The sequence below is a fragment of the Heterodontus francisci genome, chromosome 47 (assembly GCF_036365525.1).
Source record: "Heterodontus francisci isolate sHetFra1 chromosome 47, sHetFra1.hap1, whole genome shotgun sequence".
NCBI classification, from domain to species: domain Eukaryota; kingdom Metazoa; phylum Chordata; class Chondrichthyes; order Heterodontiformes; family Heterodontidae; genus Heterodontus; species Heterodontus francisci.
The window spans coordinates 19,738,818-19,766,778 of record NC_090417.1 but is presented as its reverse complement, the minus strand read 5'-3'; the positions used below and the strand labels follow the sequence as shown (position 1 = coordinate 19,766,778).

The 27,961-nt window shown below is 48.0% G+C and overlaps 1 protein-coding gene across 4 annotated transcripts; it reads left to right on the top strand.

Annotated features, from left to right (window-relative positions):
- pdlim2 (PDZ and LIM domain 2 (mystique)) lies at positions 1 to 25,263 on the top strand. 4 transcript variants are annotated; one of them, XM_068023218.1, is made up of 9 exons: positions 1 to 128; positions 7,861 to 8,012; positions 12,058 to 12,127; positions 19,316 to 19,467; positions 22,506 to 22,578; positions 22,877 to 23,034; positions 23,835 to 23,980; positions 24,356 to 24,452; positions 24,994 to 25,263. In XM_068023218.1, the coding sequence occupies exons 1-9, from the start codon at positions 36 to 38 to the stop codon at positions 25,160 to 25,162; spliced, it is 1,110 nt and encodes a 369-aa protein (XP_067879319.1). In that variant the 5' UTR covers positions 1 to 35; the 3' UTR covers positions 25,163 to 25,263. The 4 variants fall into 4 exon arrangements, with proteins under 4 accessions (XP_067879319.1, XP_067879321.1, XP_067879318.1 ...); XM_068023217.1 differs by lacking the exon at positions 1 to 128 and adding an exon at positions 3,743 to 4,072; XM_068023219.1 differs by lacking the exon at positions 1 to 128 and adding an exon at positions 4,127 to 4,256.
- Positions 25,264 to 27,961: the final 2,698 nt, after the last annotated feature.

Below are 27,961 nucleotides of genomic sequence, written 5' to 3'. Positions count from 1 at the left end.
GGACGCTGCAGGAGCCGGTGCTGCCACTTTGGCTGATGGCTCGGAATGTGAGGCTGTCGGGTCCCGGACCCTGGGGATTCCGTATTAGCGGCGGCCGGGACTTTAATAAACCCATTGGAGTGTCTAAGGTGAGGGGAAGAGCGGAGCTGGAGCTGGAGCTGGAGCTGGCACTGGCACTGTCTCCACTGACCTGCCCTCACCTCCCATTGGGAAGGGCCGGTAAGGAGGAGGTTGCCACTTACTGCTGCTTCGGTTGCGAGTTGTTTGGATGTTTGTGGGCTGAGACCAGACAGACTTAGCTTGGGTGTGTGAGATGGGAGATTTGTAGAAAAATGCATACTGTTGCTCAGACTTGTGGAAGATTCACTGACTGTTGAGCAGGATGTGGGGACACATTTGCTCCAAAAGGGTTGTCTTTCTCGCTCTCTGTCTGTCTGTCGGTTGTAGTGTGAACAGTAATGCATTTTGGAAGGTCTAATGCAGGTGGGCAGTATACAGTAAATGGCAGAACCCTTCGGAGTATTGACAGGCAGAGAGATCTGGGCGTACAGGTCCACAGGTCACTGAAAGTGGCAACGCAGGTGGATAAGGTAGTCAAGAAGGCATACGGCATGCTTGCCTTCATCGGTCGGGGCATAGAGTATAAAAATTGGCAAGTCATGCTGCAGCTGTACAGAACCTTAAGTTAGGCCACACTTAGAATATTGCGTGCAATTCTGGTCGCCACACTACCAGAAGGACGTGGAGGCTTTGGAGAGGGTACAGAAGAGGTTTACCAGGATGTTGCCTGGTCTGGAGGGCATTAGCTATGAGGAGAGGTTGGATAAACTCGGATTGTTTTCACTGGAACGACGGAGGTGGAGGGGCGACATGATAGAGGTTTACAAAGTTATGAGCGGCATGGACAGAGTGGATAGTCAGAAGCTTTTTCCCAGGGTGGAAGAGTCAATTACTGGGGGACATAGGTTTAAGGTGTGAGGGGCAAAGTTTAGAGGGGATGTGCGAGGCAAGTTTTTTACACAGAGGGTGGTGAGTGCCTGGAACTTGCTGCCGGGGAAGGTGGTGGAAGCAGATATGATAGAGACGTTTAAGAGACATCTTGACAAATACATGAATAGGATGGGAATAGAGGGATATGGGCCCCGGACGTGCAGAAGGCGCTAGTTTCGACAGGCATCAAGATCGGTGCAGGCTTGGAGGGCCGAATGGCCTGTTCCTGTGCTGTAGTGTTCTTTGTTCTTTGATCGGTCTGGGTGTTGGTTGGGACTAAGTTGAGGGGTGAGACAGGAACCTGGTTGGGATTCAAGGTGATGTCCAGGCCCCTCTTGTTTAGAGTGGGGGAGGGAGGTGGGTGGGGTAGGGGGATAAGGGGTTAGGTGTTGGTTTGGTATGTGGGGAGGGAATGGTCAGACTCCTGCCTTTGGGTGTCTGGGGTGATTCAGCATCTTGATGTGCGTAGGGGTTGGCAGTGTGACTGGTAACTCCTATCACATGGAGTACAGACAGCTTTGGACACATTATGCCCAAGTATTTCTGTGAATGGAAGTTTTTGAATTGGGTGAGGACACGCGAGGCATCGTAAGTTGTTGATTCTTGTCTATTTTCCCTGTGTTAAGTGAAATGTCTGTGTCTATTGAACATAACTAGAGATGGTCCTCTCCTAACAAAGCAAAATACTGTGAATGCTGAAAATCTGAAATAAAAACAGAAAGTGCTAGAAATACTCAGCAGGTCTGGCAACATCTGTGGAGAGAGAAACAGAGTTAATGTTTCAGGTCTGTGACCTTCCATCAGAACTGGCAAAGGTTCGGAATGTAATCGGTTTTTTAAGCAAGTGAAGTGGGGGAAGGGGACAAAAGAGAAGGTGCGTGCTCGGGCAGAGGGCAGAAGAGATTAACTCATCAAGATGTCATGGGACAAAGACAAAAGAAGTGTTAATGATGCGGTGAAAGAGAAAACATTCGTGCGGAGAGAGTGCTCCTGACACAGCTGTCATTAACACTCTCTCTACTAATGCTTTGTCTTTCATCACATCATTAACACTCCTTCCGTCCTTCTGCTATGACACCTTTGACATTTAAATGAAATTCTTAGCTTTTGTGGCATGCGAGGAATCTGTTTTTTTGCCCCCCACCCCACGCTTGCCTGCCAGTTTTGCCCCCCCCGCCCTTGCCCGCAGGCATCAGTATCTCTCTTTTCTGCTCCCCCCCCCCCCCCCCCCCACCCTTGTCCACTGGCTCCGTCCCTCCCTTTCTCAGGAGGGTCAGATGATGGGAGCCATTCGGTCCAACATTCCTGGAGTGGCTGAAATCTATCGAGCGAACCCCGGGTTTATGAGACTTGGCAGAGTAGTGGAGGGAGTGTAAAGGATTTGAGAAACTGTTTGTGGACCAGTGGAGACTTGGCTTTGTCACCTGTGGTGTGGGAGAGACTGTCGAGAAATGACCAGTGATCTCCATTTGCATTGAGCTTCCATTAAATGCTGTGGAAGAAGTCACAACCTGAAGGTCCAGTGCCCTGGTTTTGCTGCTTCTCATTGAAATGGAGAATCATTCAAAAATCTAAGGGAGCCTTTAGGAAGAACTGAGAGCCATAGGTTGTTATGGCACAGAAAGAGGCTATTCGAATCATAGTACCCTGTGCCCACTCTGTGAAAAAACTATCCAATTAGTGCCACATCTTTGCCCAGAACTCAGCAAATTTTTCCTTTTCAAGTATTTATCCAGTTCTGTCTGAAAGTTACTATTGAATTTGCTGCTTTCAGGTAGTGTTTGATTTTCTCAAAGATTCGACATTCTCAGACTCTGGAATGGAAAGGAGGTGAATGAGAGGAGAGCTGATTGAGGAATAGAGGACATTCTTTAGAATGAAGGAGATTTGACTGTTGGAAGTTGTAGGGTAAGGGGATACGGGTACAGACTGCCAAAAAGACGAGATCAAGACTCGGAGCCTGGGAGACATGAAGTCAAAAAGGAATCCGTTCGCGACAGCCTTTGACCACCTTGCCCCATCCTGTTAAATAATGTTCCAGTTACTTGTGCTGTGATATTCCTTCTACCGGCCCCTTCATTCCTCAGGGAGATTCCTCAGTCTGTCTCCCTGTCGCTGATCAATCAGAACCACCTTTTATTGGTAGCCTCTCTCTGTTAGAGTGGATGACCAGTCTTCTTCACAGCCCCCATTTCCCAAGGCTGTAATAGTCTTCCTGGAAGAGGCTTCTGAGACACGGACAGGACTCTCGCTGACACCTTGTCCGCGTTCATCGTCACGTCCTCTTAATATTCAGTTACCCTGCGTCACTTTACTGAATAGTTACTGTTGAACTGTTGGTGAGGATGGGTGGGGGGTATTTGGAGGTTGGGAAGGGACGGAGGTCAGTGTCTCGTCCCCATTCTTTAGCTGTAAGTGACCTGCGAGTGCTGCGCAATAGCCTGCCTCCATCAGTCTTGGCCCAGTGACTCGGTCTTGGTGGGGGTGGGGCGTGCAGTCGGGTGGTTGAGGTGCTGCCTGAATCCCCATCCTGTGCTTTTGTTCTGGGTCGAGCTGGAGTTTGGATCAGCTACCGCAGTGATGTGCAGCTCAGTATGGGCTGTTTTATGGGGTTTGCTCACAGTCATGTTCTCGTTATGATCAGTCTCCTTCCTGTTTCCTGTCTGTGTATTCTCTGCAATTTCCTGATTGCATTGATATTTAACACTTTCTACTTCCTTTGTCACTGACACGTGGACAAAGCAGTTACTCTGACCCCCAGACTGTTCCCCAATCTTCTCTCTCTTTGTGTTGTTCTATCAGGCTCCCCGCCCCTGAGCTGCCGAGCTCCTCGGCCCATTGCTGCTTTGCAGTTGCAGGATGGCCATTGGAAAGCTCAGTCATCAGACCAACAGTGCCTGATACTCTTCCATGAACTGATGAGTTCGTTCTCGGGATGTGGGCATCACTGCCGAGGCCTTCATTTTTTTGCCCATCCCCACTTGACTTGATGCAACTTGCTGAGCCCATTTCCAAGGGCAGGTGCTGTGGGACTGGAGTCACAGATCAGCCCAGACCGAGTCAGATGGCAGGTTTCTTTGCCGTGAGTACACGAGTACCCTGCAGTCAGATTCCTCAGTCTCCCACTTAATGCAGCAGAGTGAAGAGGGAACTGTTGTATTGACCCTCAGAATTACTGTTCGAGGACAAGGACAGGGGCTCAAAGAGATGTGGACAGACGGAGCAGTGAAATCGGCAGATAGGGGCGGATGCAAGTTAACACAAAGGTGTGAAGTGCTGTATTTTGTTGGGAAGAAGGAAGAGAGGCAATATAAACTAAATGGTAAAATTGTAAAGCAGCTACAGGAGAAGAGAGACCTTATTGAATCAGTTAGATGGTAGCTATACTGCATGCTGCCAAAAAAGGACCTGGGTCAAATGAATTGGCTGGGCGATGATACGGTGCGTTGCAAACAGTGCTGTTAAACGTTGAGGACCGCACCTTGCCCCAGTTCTGCTTTCTGATGGTCTCATATTCCTGGTACCCAGAATCCAACCGTTAGTTCCATGAACTGATGAGTCCATTCTTGGGAAGTGGGCATCAAACTAGCCGGTTTGGAGACTAGCCTGGATTCCCAGTGTTTATTTTTAATTCACTCCCGAAAAATGGGTGTAACTGGCAAAACTGCATTCATTGCCCATCCTGAGGAGCCCTGAGGGAATCAGCAAGGTGTCAGTCATGCTGAGTGGGACTGACGTCATGTGAAGTCCTGAAATTGGCAGAGGTCAATGGGGAACGAGTTCAGTTTTCACAACAATCCTATTTGTTCACAGTCACTTGGTTTGAATTTGACAACATGCCCTGGTGGGGTTTAAACTCAGGTCCTGTAGATGACGAGCCTAGAAGCAGAAAAACCTGACCAACATAACCTTGTACAGTATCGGCCTCCAGTTTTACTGCAACCCATTCTCCAGCCCCCACCCGCACCCCCCCCCCCCCACCCCGCCACTCCTTGTCTTGTTAAAACCCCCTTCTAGGGTAGGAATGTATTTTCAGGGGGCTGTGGGATCACAGATTGTAGCTTGGCCAAGTATGATTTCCCTGCTATGAAAGGTAGAATCCTCAGCAGCACCAAGGGATCTCTCTCTCGCTCTCTCTCTCTCTCGCTCTCTCTCTGGCTCTCTCTCTCTCTCCCCCTGTGCCTCTCTTTCTTTCTTTCTCTCTCTCTCTCTCTATCCATGTCTCTCTTTCTCTTTGTATCTCTCTCTGTCTTCACTTGAGCACCTTTATGGTTAGAAATTTGCTCCACCCTCCCTTAATCTATTTTTAAATCTGGAAAATAAAATCTCTTCATGTAATTGTGCTAGAATTGGTTGTGTGTGATGTCACCATTCTGTGTTCCACCCGGTTGGAATAATCTGTCACTTTATCCCCTCTCTAAACAGCTGCTCAATTTGGATTTCCCCCCCCTTCCTCCCCCACATCTGTTTCAATGCAAATGGGAGGCCAGAGTATTTGCAGTATTCTGACAAGACTCTGTCCAAATTCACCATTGTTTCCTTGTTCTGTGTGTGTGTGTGTGACACAGAAACCCATTCATTCTTTCTGTCTCTCTCTCTGTCTCTCTCTCCCCCTCCCTTCCCCCCACCCACCCTTTCTCTGCCCAAACTATTGCACTCTCTGCCCGTCTGCCTGCCAGCTAAATTTAGTGTTAGCAAACTCCATTTCATCTCTTTGTCCCATTCGTTGTGTCCCCACAGATGAGCTCATCTTGGAGATCCTGAGGGCAGACGATCAACCCACATCCCTCCTCCCTCCAGCCTCCTCTCCCTATAATACCATTTATCTTCAATTTTCTAATCTCTGATGTGACAATTTATCGAATGCCTTCTGAAAATGCAGATGTGCAGCAATCACCATTCTCTTTTATACGATTTTAGTTAGGAAAGTGTAATGCCTCTCTCCCGTATTTCTAAACTTACCCCAGTTTGATGTTGATTGCAGACTCTGAATGGGAGACTTCCCGTGGCATTGCCCAATTCCCCCAGTGTATCTTTGGGATTAACATGGGAGAAATGGTCTCGATGCCTGTGCTGATGTCCCACCGATGTTCCTGGTTTGAGAAATCATGGCAGACGTGACTCAGTTCTATTTACCCACAGCCGAGTGTGAGATTGTTTTCTCTTGAACTGAACAGGGGCACCAAACCTTCAATTACAGAAGCTAAGAGCAGAAAAGGAGGCCCTTTGGCCCATCATACATAACTAGCTCAGTCCCACTACCCTGTTCTTGCCCCATATCCCTGCAAATTTCCCCTTCAAATATTTATCCAGTTCCCTTTTAAAATTGATTATTCACTCTGCTTCCACTGCCCTTTCAGGCAATCTGTTCCAAATTTTCCTAACTTGTGTGTATAAAAACAAGAAATTCTCATTTCCCCATGCCCCCTCTCCCAGCCGTTCGACCGCCCTGTTCCTTCTTTCCCAATGATCTTCAATCTGTGTCCTCTGCTTACTGATTCTTCAGCCACTGCAGTGAATCAGGAGAAACTATTGGAACTGTTGATAATTTGAAAAACCTCTCTTAACTTTCTCTGCACGAAGGAGAACAACACCAACTTCTCCAGTATGTCCACACACCTGAACTTCCTCATTTTCAATCCCATTCAAGACAATCTGCTCTGTTCTATCAGCACAATTCCTGTTCTGGACAGGTGCTTGGAGAATTGTCGGAAGCAGCTGTGTGACCACCTCCCGGTCCAGCAACACCTCAATGTTTCAAATGATCATCCTCCTGTTTAAATCCTTGCATACCCTCACCCCGCTTTCTGTAACTTCCTCCAGCCTTACAACCCTCCAAGATCTCAGCAGGGTTCCCGATCCTCGCCTCTTGCTCATCATCATCGGCAGCCTGGGCCCAAAGCTCTACAATTTCCTCCCAAAACCTCACTGCCTCTCTCTCTCTCGCTCTCTCTTTAATATGCTCCTTAACTCCTCCCTTCTTTGACCAAGCTTTTGGTCACCTGTCCTAAGTTCTCCTTCTCTGCCTACGTGTCTGCTAATGCTCTCCCAAGCCAGGCCTTGGGTTTATTTATTTAGAGATACAGCACTGAAACAGGCCCTTCGGCCCACCGAGTCTGTGCCGACCAACAACCACCCATTTATACTAACCCTACACTAATCCCCTATTCCCTACCACCTACCCACATGAGGGGCAATTTACAACAGCCAATTTACCTATCAACCTGCAAGTCTTTGGCTGTGGAAGGAAACCGGAGTACCCGGCAAAAACCCACACGGACACAGGGAGAACTTGCAAACTCCGCACAGGCAGTACCCGGAATCGAACCCGGGTCGCTGGAGCTGTGAGGCTGCAGTGCTAACCACTGTGCCGCCCTTTTACTCTACGTTTTAAATAGCCGCTATCATTTCTGAGTAATGCAGGGCCCCACCTGATAGGTGATAACTTCTCACAGACTGGGATCTCCCTGGTCTGAATCCAGCAGTTCCAGGGGAGACTTCATTCGTGAGATACAAATTGGCTTCTTTTTCTTATTCTCTCTCTCTCTCCACAGTTCAGGTTATTCAGGGTATCTATAAATCTTTTAACGTTATTCTGAAGCTAATTGCCACTGATTATACAGTAAGGAACATAAATAAGGATTCCACTGGCAGGACAGCACAGCACAGCACTCCCTCACTGCTGCGTTCCCTTCATGCGGCCCCTCCAACAGTGCGGCACAACCTTGTTGAAGTCTCTGGAGAGGGATTTGAAGCCAGGACTTTGTGCCTTGGAGGTGAGCCTGATCCTCTCTGAGTTAAGATTGGAAGGGTTGGAAGTTGCCTGTCGTCTTGGGTCCACATGTCCAGACTTACACTGTTGTCTTGCAGGTGACCAATGGGAGCAAAGCGGATTTAGTAGATCTGCAGCTTGGAGACCTGATCACCAGCATCAATGGATTTGAGACCTGCAACATGATCAACATGGAGGCCCAGAAGAAGATCCGAATGTGTGAAGGAGACCTTGTCCTCGGTGTGGAAAGGTGTGTGGGTGAGATGGTATGGGGGGTGTACCAGAATGTGCCCAAGGGGTCTTGCTCCTGAGGCTTGAGAGTGGGGTTATCAGAACAGAAGAAATAGCAGCTGAAATATGCCCTTGAGCCTGCTCTGCACTGAATAAGATAATGGCTGATCTGATTGTGGTCTTAACTTCTTCAAAGCGAGACCTGTTATTCTGAAACTGTGCCCCCTAATTCTAGGGGAAACATCCTTTCAGCATCTACTCTGATCAAGCCTCCTCAGAATCTTAGATGTTTCAATCAGGATCACCTCTCATTCCTCGAAACTCCAATGAGTATCGGCTCAACCTGTCCTCATGAGACAAACCCCTCACCCCAGAAATCAGCCGAGTGAACCTTCTCTGAACTGTGCAAGTATATTCCTTGTTAAATATGAAGACCAAAATTGTATGCTGTAGTCGAGGGGTAAGCCCTGGACAGTTGTAGAAAGACTTCCTACTTTTTATACTTCATCCCCCTTGCAATAAAGGCCAACTTGCCATTTGCCTCCCTCATGACTTGCTATACCAGCGTGCTAACTTTTTGTGATTCATGTATGAAGACAAACATGTGGACACCCCAGATCCTTCTGTCCTACAGCATTCTGTAGTCTCTCCAATAAAATAATAATTTGCTTTTCTATTCTGCCCACCAAAGTGGGCAACCTCACATTTTCCCGCATTATACTCCATCTGCCTAATTTTTGTCCAATTTACTTGGATTTCCAAAAAGCATTCAATAAGGTGCCACAGAAGAGGTTATGACGCAAGATAAGAGCTCATAGTGTTGTGTCCTCCTCACAACTTGCTTTCCTACCTTTCTTTATATCGTCAGTAAATTTGGCGACATTACACTCAGTCCCTTCATCCAAGTCATTAATATAGATTGTAAATAATTGAGGCCCCAGGACTGATCCCCATAGCACTGTTTGCCAACCTGAAAAAGACTTGTTTATCTCTCGACTCTTTTTGTTTGTTTGCCAATCCACTAGCCCTGCTAATATATTATCCCCAACGCCAGGAGCTCTTACCATGCATGGTAACCTTTTATGTGGCACCTTATCGAATGCCTTTTGGAAATCCAAATACACTACATCTACTGTTTTCCCCTTTATCCACCCTGCCTGTTACATCCTCAAAGAACTCCAATAAACTGGTCAAACACGATTTCCCTTTCATAAAACCATGATGACTCTACTAGAACGTCCTGCTACTTCTTGTTTAATTATATATTCGAGCATTTTCCCAATGACAGGAGTCAGGCTAACTGGCCAAGAATTTCCTGCTTTCAGTCTCTCTCCTTTCTTTAATAGGGGTGTTTAACTTGCAGTTTGTCAATCTGCTGGACCTTTGCAGAATCGGGGGAATTTTGGAAGATTTCAACCAATGCAGCAACCTCTTTTTAAGATCTGAGGATGCAAGTCTAGGGGACTTGTCGGTCTTTAGTCCCAGTAGTTTTCCAAGTACTTCTTCCTTTAGTGATAGTGATTGTTTGAAGTTCTTCCTTCATCTTTGACCCTGGATTTTCTGCTATTATTGGGATGCTTCCAGTGTCTTGTACCATGAACACACTTACAAAGTACTTATTCCAAGTGTTTAGATCTCAGTTGAGACCGTTAACTTTAAAACAGGAGACATGTACTTGCCAGACTGATTGAAGAATTACACAAGAAGATTTTACATGTTAAGACTTTGACGATAGCGACTAAACTAAAAATCAACATGAACTAAACAGTATGTAGTCGGTAGCTGATAAACTGAATTACAGAGGTGGGTATTTCCCATTCACTTATTGTTTAGTTTAGAGATACAGCACTGAAACAGGCCCTTCGGCCCACCGAGTCTGTGCCGACCATTAACCACCCATTTATACTAATCCTACACTAATCCCATATTCCTACCACATCCCCACCTGTCCCTATATTTCCCTACCACCTACCTATACTAGGGGCAATTTATAATGGCAAATTTACCTATCAACCTGTAGGTCTTTGGCTCTGGGAGGAAACCGGAGCACCCGGAGAAAACCCACGCAGACACAGGGAGAACTTGCAAACTCCACACAGGCAGTACCCAGAACTGAACCCGGGTCCCTGGAGCTGTGAGGCTGCGGTGCTAACCACTGCGCCACTGTGCCACAGTTGAAAACCCCACAGCATATTTGTACGTTCGTGTGATCAGCAAACAGGTATCCTTGCAGTTAAAGTCCCAAACTCCTCTCTGTTACGATAGGTTGGATCTCCCAGTATCCATAACAAAGCCATTGTTCTCTTGACTCACTTCTTCCAAGCACACACCACTAGACTTCTGTCAATGAGGCAATCTCTGCTGACCCTCTTGGTCTTCTCTTCTCCACAACTCTCAAGCCTTTGAATCGGGTTCAAATCTTTGTCTCATTTTTGCTGCAGCAATGTTGTGACAACCGTTATTCATTCTCATTGTCTCTCTCTCTCTGTCTCTCTCTCTCTGTCTCTCTCTCTCTGTCTCTCTCTCTCTGTCTCTCTCTCTCTGTCTCTCTCTCTCTGTCTCTCTCTCTCTGTCTCTCTCTCTCTGTCTCTCTCTCTCTGTCTCTCTCTCTGTGTCTCTCTCTGTGTCTCTCTGTCTCTTTCAGTGAGGACCAAGGCTACCCCTAAATTCGTCAAAAGCAGGCTCTTTGCCCCCACCCCACCATTCACAGGGAGGACAGGGAAGGATGCAGAGCAGCACTGATAGGGAGAAAGTGTCACTTTAATGTGAAATGTTTACATTGTCACGTTTAAAGGAAGTGCATTCATAATCAGCACAAAATGTCCAAATTAAAAATTGTTTATGTTGCTTTAATGGTGAAATCTACACTTGGTGTTGAGGGGAGTGAAACTGGGCTTCACTTCACAAATTCAGATGCTGAGGATGAGGCCCAGGGGACCTGACACTCGGCTGTGGTATCGAGCTTTTGATGACAGAGCAACTGAAGGAGAAGGAAGGCTCTGCAGGGTGGACAGTGAACCTGATGAGGTGGGGCTCTGTGTTACTTGAGTAAACAGTGTCTGTAAGCACAACACCCTGAGCAGGATGAGGCCATGTTTGTTTTAGCTGCTTATTGGCCTAACTCGTTTCTGTCCCTTTTGCTGAGGCCTCAGGCTGTGAGAGAGTAGTTGGTGTCTGTCCTGTACTTCCCCCTGCTGTACATTCAGTACTACACAGGTATTCATGTCAAAGAGAGAATTGTCCCCTGTAACCTTCACAGTAATGTAGCTAACCCATGAAAAGCAGATGCTTTACTCTCACAACCAGATTCCAAATATCCATTGTTGCCCCACACGACGCTGAAGTCCTGGTGAATGTAGGAAGTGTAAGCGGGGCTGAGCCATTGTTTTCGCCCGCTGCCCCCACCCCTCCCCTCGCCATCCGGGAAAATGAAAGAGATAAATGATCTGTGAACGACAGGTGCAAAGAGTGTGACAATACCATGAAATAGCCTGCAGCAGGACATGCTGACTGACTCATCCTGTTTCTATTCATTGTCAGGATGTGGGTGTCATTGGCAAAGCTGGCATTTACTGCCCATCCCACTTGTCCGGAGGTGGTGGGAGCCCTTCTTGAAACACTGTCCCAATCTGATAGGAATGAGTGACTTGCTGGGATTTACAGGTCAGTTCAGAGTCAATCCCTTTGGTGTGGGACTGGAGACAAGTGTAGACCCAGACTGGGGAAGGTGTGCTTCCTGATGGGACATTTGTTAACCAGTTGGGGTTTTCGTAACAAAACAACAACTTCATGGTCACCTTTTCCTGATTTCTTTTTTCAATTTTTCCGATTTTTATAACTCTCCATGAAATTCTGAGATTTCTGCAGTTGGATTTGAAGATGTGTTTATCTACATTATGAATCCAGTATTTCACTAAACTACCATCCTTCTTGAAGACCTAAAACTACTGGATTCTGTACACAAGGTGCACCACCTGGGGTTGTTTAAGGATAGATGGATTCTCCCAGTTCTAGCGACTCTTCCACTCGGGGTGTTCTGACTTCTCGATCTTTCTTTCCTACAGGCCGGAGCCAGGCTCCCTGAGAGTGCTTGATGGATCTTCAACAGACACTTTCCTTGCACAGAGATTCCAGGTCAGTGTTGGTGGGAGCGTTAACCCAAAGAGAAGCGGTGATGAAAGCTGTTCGGGGGCAGGATACAGAGGTGGTTTAAATGTGGTACAGGTGCCACTTTCCCCTCGCCGCTTGGTAACCTGGTGAGGAGTGTGTATGTTTCTGGTTGGCCTTCGCCCCACTTGGCCATTGCTGGTAGATCAGTTGTGCTGTGGTCAAGGTGAAATTGTCTCTTTGTAACAGCATCCACATGGCAGGGTTGTTTAACGCTGATCCATCATTGCTGACAGCACTGAGCTGGAATTGACCCGAAGCCTTCAATAAGAACATCAGAAATAGGAGCAGGAGGAGGCCATTCGGCCCTTCGAACCTGCTCTGTCATTCAATAAGATCATTGTTGATCTTCGACCTCAACTCCACCTTCACGCATATCCCCATATCTCTTCATTCCTTTCGTACCCACCAATCTATCGACCTGTGCTTTGAATATCATCCACAGCTCTCTGCTAGAGAATGGAAACCAATCAGGCTAGTTCTGATGAAAGGTCATCGACTTACATGAACTCTGTTTCTCTCTCCTCAGATTTTCTGAGGATTTTCAGCATTTTCTGTTTCTTTTTCAGATTTCCAGCATCCACAGAATTTGCCTTTAGTTGTATGTTCCAAAGATTCACAACCCTCGGAGGGAAGAAATTTCTCCTCCGCTCAGTCCTAAAATGGTTGACTCCTTATTTGAAGACCGTGACCCTGTGTTCTACATTCCTCGGCCAGGGCAAATTCTCTCTTTTCTCAGCATCTAGCCTGTCAAGCCCCTGAAGAATTTGATATGTTTCAATGAGATCACCTCTCATTATTCTAAACTCCAGAGACTATAGGCCTAGTCTATTCAATCTCTCCTCATAGAACAATATCCTCATCCCAGGACCCAGTCTACTGAACCTTTGTTGCACTCCCTCGAGGGCAGCTTTGTCCTTCCTTGGGTAAGGAGACCAAAACTGCAAGCAGGCCTTCCAGATGGGCTTTGCCAATGTCCTGTGTAATTGGAGTCAGACTTCTTGACTCTAATACTCCAATCCCTTTCTAACGGAAGCTCAAATACCATTTGCCTTCCTAATTGCTTGCTGTACCTATATGTTAACTTACTGCGATTCATGTACGAGGACACTCCGGTCCCACTGAATGCCAACATTTCCCAGTCTCTCGGCATTCAAAAAATATTCTGCTTTTCTACTTCTGCTATCAAAGTAATTAACTTCCCACTTTTTGCCATGTTGTCTTCCAGCTTCCGTGTTTTCACCCACTCACGTAACCTGTCTCTATCCCTTTGTAGCCACTTTGTGTCCTCTTCGCCACTTACTTTTCCACCGAAATTTGTCTTGTCACCAAACTTAAATGCATTACTGTCAATCCCCTCATGTAAGTCATGATTCTCATTGGCAAATAGCTGAGGCCCAAGTACTGATTTTTGCAGTACTCCACTTCATGCAGCCTGCCAACCCGAGGATGTCTCTGAACGGACAGAGGGCATTCTGAAGGGGGAGGGTGAACAGCCAGAGGTTGTGGTACACATCAGTACCAATGACATAGGCAGGAAGAGTGATGAGGTCCTGCATGGGGAGTTTAGGGAGTTAGGTAGAAAGTTATAAAACAGGACCTCTAGGGTTGTAATCTCTGGATTACTCCCTGTGCCACGAGGCTAGAAATAGGAAGATAGTGCAGCTAAACACGTGGCTGAACAGCTGGTGTAGAAGGGAGGGTTTCAGATATCTGGACCATTGGGATTTCTTCAGGGACAGATGGGACCTGTACAAGAAGGACGGGTTGCATCTAAACTGGAGGGGCACAAATATCCTGGCTGCGAGGTTTGCTAGCGTCACGCGGGAGGGTTTAAACTAGTGTGGCAGGGGGGTGGGAACCAGAGCAGTAGGACAGCCAGTGAAGTAAATGAGGAGGACATCGTAAATAAGGCCAGTAGGACTAAGAGGAAGAGCAGGCAGGGAGATGTTGCTGAGCACAGCGGCACTGGTGGTCTGAAGTGCATTTGTTTCAATGCGAGAAGTATAACAGGTAAGGCAGATGAACTTAGAGCTTGGATTAGTACTTGGAACTATGATGTTGTTGCTATTACAGGGACTTGGTTGAGGGAAGGGCAGGAGTGGCAGCTAAATGTTCCAGGCTTTAGAAGCTTCAGGCAGGATAGAGGGGGATGTAAAAGGGGTGGAGGAGTTGCATTACTTGTTAAGGAGAATATCACAGCTGTACTGCGGGAGGACACCTCAGAGAGGTCATGCAGCGAGGAAATATGGGTGGAGCTCAGGAATAGGAAGGGTGCAGTCACGATGTTGGGGGTTTACTACAGGCCTCCCAACAGCCAGCGGGAGGTAGAGGAGCAGATATGTAGACATATTTTGGAAAGATGTAAAGGTAACAGGGTTGTAGTGGTGGGTGATTTTAACTTCCCCTATATTGACTGGGACTCACTTAGTGCTAGGGGCTTGGATGGGGCAGGATTTGTAAGGAGCATCCAGGAGGGCTTCTTGACACAATATGGAGATAGTCCAACTAGGAATGGGGCCGTACTGGACCTGGTATTGGGGAATGAGCCCAGCCAGGTGGTCGAAGTTTCAGTGGGGGAGCATTTCGGGAGCAGTGACCATAATTCCATAAGTTTTAAGGTACTTGTGGATAAGGATAGGAGTAGTCCTCGGGTGAAGGTGCTAAATTGGGGGAAGGCTAATTATAACAATATTAGGCAGGAACTGAAGAATTTAGATTGGGGGCGGCTGTTTGAGGGTAAATCAACATCTGACATGTGGGAGTCTTTCAAACGTCAGCTGATTAGAATCCAGGACCAGCATGTTCCTGTGAGGAAGAAAGACAAAGTTTGGCAAGTTTCAGGAAGCTTGGATAACGCGGGATATTGTGAGCCTTGTCAAAAAGAAAAAGGAAGCATTTGTAAGGGCTGGAAGGCTAGGAACAGATGAAACACTTGAGGAATATAAAGACAGTAGGAAGGAACCTAAGCAAGGAGTTAGGAGGGCTAAAAGGGGTCATGAAAAGTCATTGGCAAACAGGATTAAGGAAAATCCCAAGGCTTTTTATACATCTATAAAGAGCAAGAGGGTAACCAGGGAAAGGGTTGGCCCACTCAAGACAGAGATGGGAATCTATGTGTGGAGCCAGAGGAAATGGGTGAGGTGCTAAATGAGTACTTTGCATCAGTATTCACCAAGGAGAATGACTTGGTGGACCATGAGCCTAGGGAAGGGAGTGCAGATAGTCTCAGTCATCTCATTATCAAAAAGGAGGTGGTGTTGGGTGTCTTGCAAAGCATTAAGGTAGATAAGTCCCCAGGGCCTGATGGGATCTACCCCTGAATACTGAGGGAGGCAAGGGAAGAAATTGCTGGGGTCTTGACAGAAATCTTTGCATCCTCATTGGCTACAGGTGAGGTCCCAGAGGACTGGAGAATAGCCAATGTTGTTCCTTTGTTTAAGAAGGGTGGTAAGGATAATCCAGGAAATTATAGGCCGGTGAACCTTACGTCAGTGGTAGGGAAATTATTAGAGAGGATTCTTCGGGACAGGATTTACTCCCATTTAGAAACATACAAACTTATTAGCGAGAGACAGCATGGTTTTGTGAAGGGGAGGTCGTGTCTTACTAATTTGATTGAGTTTTTTGAGGAAGTGACGAAGATGATTGATGAGGGAAGGGCGGTGGATGTTGTCTATATGGACTTTAGTAAAGCCTTTGACAAGGTGCAAAAGGTGAAGTCACATGGGATCAGAGGTGAGCTGGCAAGATGGATACAGAACTGGCTCGGTCATAGTAGACAGAGGGTAACAGTGGATGGGTGTTTTTCTGAATGGAGGGATGTGACTAGTGGTGTTCCGCAGGGATCAGTGCTGGGACATTTGCTCTTGTAGTATATATAAATGATTTGGAGGAAAATGTAGCTGGTCTGATTAGTAAGTTTGCGGATGACACAAAGGTTGGTGGAGTTGCGGACAGTGATGAGGATTGTCAGAGGATACAGCAGGATATAGATCGGTTGGAGACTTGGGCGGAGAAATGGCAGATGGAGTTTAATCTGGACAAATGTGAGGTAATGCATTTTGGAAGGTCTAATGCAGGTGGGAAGTATACAGTAAATGGCAGAACCCTTAGGAGTATTGACAGGTAGAGAGATCTGGGCGTACAGGTTCACAGGTCACTGAAAGTGGCAACGCAGGTAGATAAGGTAGTCAAGAAGGCATACGGCATGCTTGCCTTCATCGGTCAGGGCATAGAGTATAAAAATTGGCAAGTCATGCTGCAGCTGTACAGAACTTTAGTTAGGCCACACTTAGAATATTGCGTGCAATTCTGGTCGCCACACTACCAGAAGGACGTGGAGGCTTTGGAGAGGGTACAGAAGAGGTTTACCAGGATGTTGCCTGGTCTGGAGGGCATTAGCTATGAGGAGAGGTTGGGTAAACTCGGATTGTTTTCACTGGAACGACGGAGGTGGAGGGGCGACATGATAGAGGTTTACAAAGTTATGAGCGGCATGGACAGAGTGGATAGTCAGAAGCTTTTTCCCAGGGTGGAAGAGTCAGTTACTAGGGGACATAGGTTTAAGGTGTGAGGGGCAAAGTTTAGAGGGGATGTGCGAGGCAAGTTCTTTACACAGAGGGTGGTGAGTGCCTGGAACTTGTTGCCGGGGGAGGTGGTGGAAGCAGATACAATAGCGACGTTTAAGAGATATCTTGACAAATATATGAATAGGAAGGGAATAGAGGGATATGGGCCCCGCAAGTGCAGAAGGTGTTAGTTTCGGCAGGCATCAAGATCGGCGCAGGCTTGGAGGGCCGAATGGCCTGTTCCTGTGCTGTACTGTTCTTTGTTCTTTGTTTAATACTACTCTGTTTTCTGTCCATCAACCAGCCGTCAATCCATGCGACTATATAACTCCCAATCCCATGGGTTCCAATTTTATCTAATAACCTCAATGAATTCTTCCACGTTATCCATCTTAGTAGTTACATCCTCAAAGAAAATTGACAACTTTGTCAGAGTTTTTTATCAATCCATGTTGTTTCTGCCCAATCATACTATGATTTTCTAAGTGTCCTGCTACCACATCCCTCATCATAGATTATCGCATTTTGCATAAACCCCAGCCACTCACCTTGTTCAACCCATGCGGTAAATTATCTGGATTTGAGGACAGTGCTAATGCTGAGGGCCATGAAACCACCTGCCCAGGACAGGAGTCACTCCATGGGTGAAGCTTCAGCCGAAGGACAGGAAATATATCCCACCCTCTGCTCACCCTGCATTCAGATCTGCTGCTTATTCTTGTCCAGCTTCTTTCCTGGCCTTCAGTTCTGGTGTCAGCCTTAAATGTTCAAGGGGCATTGCCTCTCGAGCCACCTTTGGCCAAATGGTTTCTGCCTTCCCCAAATACAAATAGCCAATCCAGCACCTAACTGAGCTCTTCAGTCGTTCCAGAATATTCCACTAAGTGTCACATGAATAGTTGCATTAGTAGCTGCTCCAAGACGATTGCAATGGCTCTTGCTGCCTCTGTGTGTCTATGTGTTCACGTTGGGGCTAACTGGACAGAGTGGGAACGAGGAAAGTCCTTCCCAATGTCTGTATCATGCAGTGGGTCCTGGGGAATCAGCCTTGTAAATTATGATGGTGCAGCACTCCTGTGTGTCTTCACTGCATTTCCATTGATTTCCTCATGGCGAGAGGGAGGTGTTTCCAGGATTGGGATTGTTCCATAGTCTTCTGTCCCAGGAGTCTGATACTCAATGGCTCATTGGGTGACTCTCATTACTCAATCGGAAAATTGTAGATTCATGTCCCACGTCACAAACTTGAGCACCAAATCTAGCTTGTCGCTGTCAGCGCAGCAGTGAGGGAGTGCTGCTCTGTCGGTGGGAGGGCTGCCTGAGGGAGTGCTGCTCTGTCGGTGGGAGGGCTGCCTGAGGGAGTGCTGCTCTGTCGATGGGAGGGCTGCCTGAGGGAGTGCTGCTCTGTCGATGGGAGGGCTGCCTGAGGGAGTGCTGCTCTGTCGATGGGAGGGCTGCCTGAGGGAGTGCTGCTCTGTCGATGGGAGGGCTGCCTGAGGGAGTGCTGCTCTGTCGATGGGAGGGCTGCCTGAGGGAGTGCTGCTCTGTCGATGGGAGGGTTGCCTGAGGGAGTGCTGCTCTGTCGATGGGAGGGCTGCCTGAGGGAGTGCTGCTCTGTCGATGGGAGGGCTGCCTGAGGGAGTGCTGCTCTGTCGATGGGAGGGCTGCCTGAGGGAGTGCTGCTCTGTCGATGGGAGGGCTGCCTGAGGGAGTGCTGCTCTGTCGATGGGAGGGTTGCCTGAGGGAGTGCTGCTCTGTCGATGGGAGGGCTGCCTGAGGGAGTGCTGCTCTGTCGATGGGAGGGCTGCCTGAGGGAGTGCTGCTCTGTCGATGGGAGGGCTGCCTGAGGGAGTGCTGCTCTGTCGATGGGAGGGCTGCCTGAGGGAGTGCTGCTCTGTCGATGGGAGGGCTGCCTGAGGGAGTGCTGCTCTGTCGTAGCCCTTTTCAATGAGATGTTAAACCGAGGCTCTGTCCGCCCTCTTGGACAGATATAAAAGATCCCACGGCCACTATTTGAACAAGAGTAGGGGAGTTCTCCTCAGTGTCCTGGGGCCAATATTTAACCACAAACATCACCACTGAAAAGTTTAGGGGGGATATGCGTGGAAAGTTCTTTACGCAGAGGGTGGTGGGTGCATGGAACGCATTGCCAGCGGAGGTGGTAGACGCGGGCACGATAGCGTCTTTTAAGATGTATCTAGACAGATACATGAATGGGCAGGAAGCAAAGAGATACAGACCCTTAGAAAATAGGCGACCTGTTTAGATAGAGGATCTGGATCGGCGTAGGCTTGGAGGGCCGAAGGGCCTGTTCCTGTGCTGTAATTTTCTTCGTTCTTTGAAGTGGATGATCTGGTCACTGAAAACATTACTGTCTGAGAGCTTGCTGTGTGCAAATGGACTGTCTTGGTTCCTACATTATAATCTCAAAGACACTTCAAATGTACTTCATTGGCTTTGAAGCACTTTGAGATATCCTTCAGTGGTGAAATACGCTGCACACGTGCACATTGGGGGGGCTGGGTGCACAGCCTTGTTTCGGGACTTCTGATAAAGCTTTGCTTTTCCATCTTTTTTCTTTCAGACTGTTCTTCACCCGCTCAGGGATGAGAATCAGAATGTTGTGGAGAGCTTATCAAGTACAAACAGCAGCCCAGGGTGTCTCAGCCTAACTCCTGGAAGACCCCTCTCACCTGCAGCTGAAGCCAAAGCCATCTCTCCCAGCTCAGGCAGGAAGTGAGTAAAACTTCTCTTTGGACTCAATGGCTGCTCAAAGCTGATTGTAAAGGAGAAAGTGGCTGACAGATGCCATGACTCCAAGTTGCTGTCTGGTGGGGAATTGTGTTTTGATGTGACCTCCCTCTGTCTCTCTGTCTCTCTCAATCATTGCTTTTCTGAGTTGAGGGGCCTTTACCTTGGGCTGTGGCTGGGTTACAGGGATTGTCAAGAATGAGCTCTGCAAGTGTTTGTGTGGATAACAAGTTTCCTCCCTCCTGTGATAACTGGGGAACAACTCCTTTTCCCTGCCTCCCTCAACTTCCCCACTTCCAAAAGTTTAACATTGCGATTTCTTCTCACCCACCCTCTGAATTTTAGAAATTCTGATCTTCAAACTGAACAATAAATTGGAAATGTATTGCTTCCACTTGTGAAGAAGTGTTAGTTAAACAGCTGACTAAGATCTCTGTGCTCCTCCAAGTTTTGCCTGTTGAGAATCCCTGATTTTAATCGCTCTGCCATTGGTGGAACTGCTTGGGCCCTCAGCTCTGGAATTCCATCCTTAAACCTCTCCGTCTTTCCACCTCTCTGACTTCTGACCAAGTATTTTCCCACCTGTCTGAATATGTCTTTATGTGGCTCGTGTGAAATTTGCTTTGATGATGATTCTGTGAAGCATTTTGAGGTATTTTTCTGCACGAGATGAATCCAGGGTGCTGGAGTTTGTATGATTGTTTCCTTTAGGGAGGCAGTAGCCTCGTGGTATTGTCACTGGACTAGTAACCCAGAGACCCAGGGTATTGCTCTGGGGACATGGGTTCGAATCCCACCACAGCAGAAGGTGGAATTTGAATTTAATTAATAAATCTGGAATTAAAAAGCTAGTCTAATGATGGCCATGAAACCATTGTCGATTGTTGTAAAAACCCATCTGGTTCACTAATGTCCTTCAGGGAAGGAAATCTGCTGTCCTTACCTGGTCTGGCCAACATGTGACTCCAGATCCACATCAATGGTTAACTCCTCATGCCCTCTGAAATGGCCCAGCAAGCCACTCAGTTCTATCTGACGGCTCAGAAGACAATGAAGAATGAAACCGGACGGATCACCCGGCATTGACCTCGGCACCAGAAACGCCAACGGCAAGCTCAGCCCCGTCGACCCTGCACAGTCTTCCTTGAAAACATCTGGGGGCTTGTGTCAAAGTTGGGAGAGCTGTCCTACAGACTAGTCAAGCAAGAGCTTGACATAGTCATACTCACGGAATCATACCTTACAGACAATGTCCCAGACACTGCCATCACCATCCCCGGGTATGTCCTGTCCCACCGGCAGGTCAGACCCAGCAGAGGTGGTGGCACAGTGGTATACAGTCGGGAGGGAGTAGCCCTGGGAGTCCTCAACATCGTCTCTGGACCCCATTAAATCTCATGACATCATCAGGTCAAACATGGACAAGGTAACCTCCTACTGATTACCACCTGCCGCCCTCCCTCAGCTGATGACTCAGTACTCCTCCATGTTGAACAGCACTTGGAGGAAGCACTGAGGGTGGTGAGAGCACAAAATGTACTCTGGGTGGGGGATTTTAATGTCCATCACCAAGAGTGGCTCAGTAGTACCACTACTGACCGAGCTGGCCGAGTCCTAAAGGACATATCTGCTAGACTGGTTATGTGGCAGGTGGTGAGGGAACCAACAAGAGGGAAAAACATACTTGACCTCGACCTCACCAATCTGCCTGCTGCAGATACATCTGTCCATGACCGTATTTATTTATTTAGAGATACAGCACTGAAACAGGCCCTTCGGCCCACCGAGTCTGTGCCGACCATCAACCACCCATTTATACTAATCCTACGCGAATTCCATATTCCTACCACATCCCCACCTGTCCCTATATTTCCCTACCACCTACCTATACTCGGGGCAATTTATAATGGCCAATTTACCTATCAACCTGCAAGTCTTTGGCGTGTGGGAGGAAACCGGAGCACCCGGAGAAAACCCACACAGACACAGGGAGAACTTGCAAACTCCACACAGGCAGTACCCAGAATCGAACCCGGGTCGCTGGAGCTGTGAGGCTGCGGTGCTGACCACTGTGCCGCCCATATTGGTAGAAGTGACCACCACACAGTCCTTGTGGAGATCAAGTCCCGCCTTCACATTGAGGATACCCTCTATTGTGTAACAGATCTAGCAATGCAAAACTGGGCATCCATGAGGTGCTGTGGGCCATCAGCAGCAGCAGAATTGTATTCAACCACAATCTGTAACCTCATTGCCCGGCATACTCCCCTCCCATCAAGCCAGGGGATCAACCCTGGTTCAATGAAGAGTGCAGGAAGGCATGCCAGGAGCAGCACTAAGCATACTAAAACTCAACACAACTAAAAACTTGGCCCTTTTAAGTAAGCCTGCACTGCTGGAAACTAGACCAATATTTATGCACCAGTATCTGTGCTGAAGATAGACAATGATCCCATCTAAACAATGGGGTTGCACCAGAGGTTGCTTTTGCGACTTAGCGACGCTTGTACAGCAGGCTCAGATGACTCATCAGATTTATCCAAAGACAAAATTGTACAGAAGCAGAAATCAATCGGAATCACTATCGTCTTTCATTCTCACTTGACTTGGTTTGAAGAAAGCAGTTTGAGTAACATATCTTTTTAGACCTGTGCATGTCATTAATGTGTGTGACATGGTTGACATGTTTACCCAACTTGGACCGGGTAAGCCATTATTAGGGCGGGTATGCAAATTCCTCGCCCTCCTGCCTCACTTTCCTTTCAGCTTCTCTTCTTTTCCCCCACCCCTTCCCCAGCACTAAACAAATTTCCCTGTTTCCCCTTCATGGAGAAGGATAAATCTACCAACATTGTTCTGAAGATGCCAATTGAGGCATGGCCTTTAGTTTGCTCATTGCCCACAGTCTGAAAGGAGGACCCCAGCATGGACCCGAAACCATCAACACCCACCCTCTCAGCCTCGCCACGGTAACTCTTGTTTGCAAGTTTCAGTTACATGAACTCTCATTGGCTGCCTTCCAGGTCTGTTTCCCCTGTGTGGAGCCTCAAAGAGGAGGAGGAGGAAAGTCCGTATCCGGGAAAAGTGGTGCCAAAGGTGAGTGTCCATGTGGATGGGACATTGTGCTGGGTAGAACAGCTGGAAGGGAGGAGCGGGACTGAGTGACTGGGTGTGATTGGGAGGAGGAAGAAACCTGCATTTCTACCCTGTCATTGGAGACTTGGGATCATTCCAGACCCCTGTGCCTGTCTGCCTTTCAGCCAAAGGGTGGGAGATCTCCCCGCTCCCAGTGACCTGGTGAGGGGCTGAATGGCCTCCCTTCTCCTTTTCTGTAACTTTGGATTCGGGTTTGCTCTCTGACTCTCCCTCCTCTGAGTGTGTGTTTGTTTTTCAGGGATTTCAGGCAGGGAGCAGAGGCCGAAGGAGCCTCTCCCCCATTTGCAGTTCCCACCCTGTCCCCAGGGTGAGCCGCACAGCAGACTCCAGCCCCTCACAGGAGAGGGGTCACAGTGAAGGATCGCACTCTCCCAGCTCCATGGCTCTGAGCAAAGGGTAAGTGCCAATGTGTATTGAAGCTGTCATACTGTAGGGACAAGAAGGACTTGCATTTCTGTAGTGCCTTTGCCCATGTTTGGGCATCAGAAAGCACTGCACAGCCAATTCAGTACTTTGGAAGTCTGGTTCATGTTGTCACGGTGACAACCTCGGTGGCAAATTTGCACAGAGCAAGATCCTACTAATGGGAATGAAAGAGAAGGGTAGGACCAGCATGGTCAGGTCAGGGGTCATTGGACGAGGTGGAATGACATGTGAAGGCTCGACGGCAGCAGTGCTGTTGGAAGAGAGGCTGGAACAGATTAGTCAGACCTGGGCTGAATGGGGCAAACTGCCTTCTATCAACCTTGTCCTCATGGTCATTCCCTCTCCTGTTTTTCCACCACTGGCGACCATGCCTTCAGCTGCCATGGCCCAAAACTCTGGAGTTCTCTCCCTAAATCTCTCTGTGCCCCTCGCTCTCTGTCAGTGCCTCTGATTTGCTCTGGCTCTCTCGCTCTCACTCTCTCACTCTCTGGGACCATGCTTGGGCATCTGTAGAGTATCTCTTTGATATTTTAATAACAGCCTTGTGTAGCACTTTGGGATGTTTTACTAAGAGGCAGGCGTGGACAAAAAAAAATAGCAAGATGTGGATTTTGGTGAAAATAGTTTCTCTCTCTCTCTCTCTCTCTCTCTCTCTCTCTCTCTCTCTCTCTCTCTCATGCTGACTCTGGCAGATGTTCTTGGAGCCCTGGTTCTGTGTGTATCTATGGGCTCAGCAACTGTACATTGAGCCGTTCCCTCTGTATCCCCAGAGCCCCCGATCGTCGCTCCTTGAATCGGATTGACAAGGATTCCGAGGTGTATAAGATGATCCAGGAGAACCGTGCAGCAAAGGAGCCTCCCCGACAATCCACCCGCTTTCGTCTGCTGCAAGAGGCCCTGGAAACGGACCAAGATGGTGAGGCAGGGGTGGGCAAATATTGGAGGTGTCGGGGAGAGGGGAGGGGGGAAGTGGGAGGGGTGGGGGCAAGGGCAGATGTCACAGGAAGTTGGGGATGTGAGTGGAGGCTGAGGGAGAGGCCAGTGGAGGGAGTGGGGGATGGAGAAGAGGAGAGGTCACAAGGGGAATGGGAGGGTGGGGTGAAGGAGAGGCCAGGAGTGGGGGAATGGGAAGAGGGAGAAGTCACAGGGATAGGGAAGACCAGGAGGGGGTGATGTTGGGGATGTCAGGAGGGTGAGGGGGTGGGGCTGGAATGGTGTAGGGGAGGATGGGGTGGAGCGGGGAAGGGGAGATGGATCCTGAATGACTGACTCTCTGCTCTCCTTTCCCCAGGGGCTGCAGTTCAGTTCCCAGGGAGATTCTCTCCCTCGGCCCCACTCCCCGAGCTCCCCAAGTACCACGTGTGTGAGGAATGTGGCTGCAGCATCGTGTGAGTACTGGCCGTACACGTCGAGGGGGTCATGGCTTTGATTTATTTTTTCCCTTTCAGGGTCCCGACTCGATGTAATCTGGTTGATTGTGGTTCAAGGCTGGGCCATTTCTAACCATTTGTCTCATTAATAGATTGAGTTGTAATTCATCCCTCTTTTTCTAAGCAGACCAGCTGTAAAGAGCAGGACTGAGGGGAAGGTGCAGGGAGAGTGAAGGCTCATGTGTAATCAGTCATTATCCCAGGGAGCCTGAACCCTGAACCAGTCAATCCAGGCTTGTATTTATTTGCATAACATCACCCAAGGACAACTCTCTCTCTCAATCCCAAACTAGTTCCACTGCCCTGCTCTCTCCAGAGCCCTGTATCAAGTGGATTTAATACCGTCATTTCAGGGAGGGTGTTGCTCTGTTTTGTTGTGCGATGGGTGGGTTTTTCATGGAAGCTCGGCTGTGTCATGACTGATGGATCGTGTGTTCAGTGATGACTTCTGGCAGTTTTGGATTCCTGTTTTACTCCTGTTGTTTGTGTCATGCCACAGGACTGAGGCAGTGAAGATTCGGGATGGTTGTTACCGGCACCACAATTGCTACGTTTGCACTGACTGCGGCCTGAACCTCGGGATGAGAGGTCATTTCTGGTTCAGGGACAAGATGTACTGTGAGAAGCATGCACAGCAGCATTTCCAGGTGGCTGATGGCGGCTTGTGACCTGGACACTAGTGACCTTCCCGTCTGACTCTGAAACTGCAATGAACACAGCAAATCCCTTTGTAAAATATCTGATGATTTAATAAAGGAATGATAGTTTATGCATTATTCACTGCTCTCTGACCTCGCCACAGGCAGACGCCTGCGTGTTGCCTGAATTCTCCGCCTGGGTTATTTGGGGCACTTTATATTCAGTGTTTTAGAAAGCCTCTTTTTTTTCAAAAGAATTCTTTCCTCTCAGGATGTGGACTTTCTCAGCATTAAGTGAAATGTGAGACTTGCATTTCTGTGGCACCTTTCACATCCTCTCAACATCCCGAAGTACTTTGCAAAATGTAGCCACTGTCGTAATGGAAGAAACAGGGCAGCTGATTTTGCATAGCAAGATCCCACAAACTGCACTGTGGTAATGACTAGATCATCTGTTTCATTGATGTTGGTTGAGGGATAAATATTCTTCAGGACAGTAGGGAGACCTCTCATGCTATTCATATGATGGCTTTGTGTTTCTTCGGATACACGGCACTACCCCCAGTGCACAGCTCCTTCACTATTTCATTGGGATTATCAGCCTAAACAATGGGCTCAAGGTTTTTTTCTTCGACTGTCAAAGCCAGGGCAGAGCGGTTCACTGAATTACAGCTGGGAGCTTCCTCCTTGCTATGATCAGGTGCTAAAACTTCCCCGACTTGAGCTTATTGTTGCGAGGCTGTTCCTAAGCTGACTGATAAAGGGAGGACACTTCTTCGGAACTGACAAATATTAGAAAAGTCACAGATTATAAACAAGTGAGGTGGGGGTTGGGCAAGAGATAACAAAGGAGAAGGTGCAGATTGGACCAGGTTTGCACTTGCTGATGTTCAATATTCAGTATATTCACACCTAATCTGTACTAATGCTTTGTCTTTCAACACACCATTAACATATTGTTTGCCTTTGCTCCGTGACCTTTTGGTCAGTTATGTGGCCTGGTCCAATCTGCACCTTCTCCTTTGTTATCTCTTGCCCAACCCCCACCTCACTTGTTTATAATCTGTGACTTTTCTAATATTTGTCAGTTCCGAAGAAGGGTCACTGACCCGAAACGTTAACTCTGCTTCTCTTTCCACAGATGCTGCCAGACCTGCTGAGTGAATCCAGCATTTCTTGTTTTTGTTTCAGATTTCCAGCATCTGCAGTATTTTGCTTTTATGATAAAGGGAGGATTCTGGTACAGAGGCTTTGATTCAGTCCAATTGCAATGCAGTCCACTAGCAGGGACTGAGGTGAGGAGTGCAGCAAATGAGCTGGGGCTTGCACACAACCCTTGAGTGTGGTTGATTCTGTAAAATAATCCCACCAGATCTCGCTGAGGATAAGCATGCTGCTTTGTGAGTACAGTGATACTGAGCTCTACAGATTCCGAGGGCGAGTGTTAGAAGGATTAAGGAGCAGGAATAGGCCATTCGGCCCTCCCTGAGCCTGCTCCACCATTCAATAGGATCTTGGTTGATCTACTTTAACACCACTTTCCCTCGCTATCTCTCAATTCCCTGAGTGTCCAACATTCTATCACTCTCAGACTTGAATATTCTCAGTGACTCAGCTTCCACAGCCATCTGGAGTAGAGAATTCCAAAGATTCACAACTCCTTTCTCCTCATCTCAGTTAGAAATTGCTGACCCGTTATCCTGAGCCTTTGACCCCATAGTTCTCAACAGTCATGCCAGGAGAAACAGCTTCTCACCCTCTCCCCTGTCAAACCCACAAAGAATTTTCTACAATTCAATGGAATCATTCCTGTAAACCCCAGAGAATATCGGCCGAGTCTCAATCTCTCCTTCAGACAATCCTCTCATTCTATCCATCAGTCCATTGAGCCTTTGTTTGCACCCCTTCCACAACATGTCAATCCTTCCTTAGCTAAGGAGACTACAACTGTACATGGTACTCCTGATTGCACCAAAACTTTATATAGTTGTTGTAAGAGCTGCCTTTAACATATCCTCCAATCCCTTTGCACTAAAGACAAATGCTGTTTGCCTTCCTCATTGTTGACTGTACCTGCATGTTAACTTTCTGTTAGTCGTGTACAAGGGCACCCAAATCCTTCAACAAATCAACATGACCTTGTCAAAGCCCATTGTCTGCTCCCAGTCCAAGCCTGATTGTAATATCTGAGTGTGGTCAGCACACCATCCAGTCCCTCTTTAACGAGAGTTTGTGCCTTTGCAGTGCACTAGCCCTATTCTCCTCTGCTGGCACAGGCTGAAAGTACAGGGAGCTGCTGGGGTTTTAACACTGGGGGTCAGTAGGGTCATGGTGCAGCCCCTGCTCAGGGTGAACTGCGGAAATCTCCGGGTGCTTCACACACCCCCACTCTCCACTACACATGTCCCTCCACCTCCGAGGACGTGAACACTTGGGCTGTTTGAGTTGGTCTTTCCCCGCACCCCTCACTAGACGACAGTCCACTTTCACTGGGGCCATCACCCCCACTGGGTGAGTGGTGTCAGGCTATTCCACCAGGTGGGGCATCACAGCCCAGTCCAAACCGCCAGTCAGTGGAATGCAGTGAGCAACAGGGAAGCTGACAGCTCCTTTGGAAGGGGGTGTGGGGTGCTGACTCGTATGCGGTACAACTCTGATAATTGAGTGTATCTGCATGTGTGTGTGATTGTGATAGTGTCTAAATCTAACTGTGTCTGGTCTGTGTATGAGAGTGGGTCTGCGTGTGTGTGTGTGTGTCTCTGTACCTGCGTGTTTCTGTTTGTGTCTAACTGCACTGAAGACACTGGTCCTTGTTTAAGACACAAAGCA

Bases quoted from the DNA above. Each gene is read 5' to 3' on its own strand.
- pdlim2 (XM_068023217.1), top strand. From the start codon at position 3,926: ATGTGGGCATCACTGCCGAGGCCTTCATTTTTTTGCCCATCCCCACTT. The intron at 4,073-7,860 runs GTGAGTACACGA...GTTGTCTTGCAG, and splicing joins AGATGGCAGGTTTCTTTGCC to GTGACCAATGGGAGCAAAGC. The intron at 19,468-22,505 runs GTGAGTAAAACT...GCTGCCTTCCAG, and splicing joins TCTCCCAGCTCAGGCAGGAA to GTCTGTTTCCCCTGTGTGGA.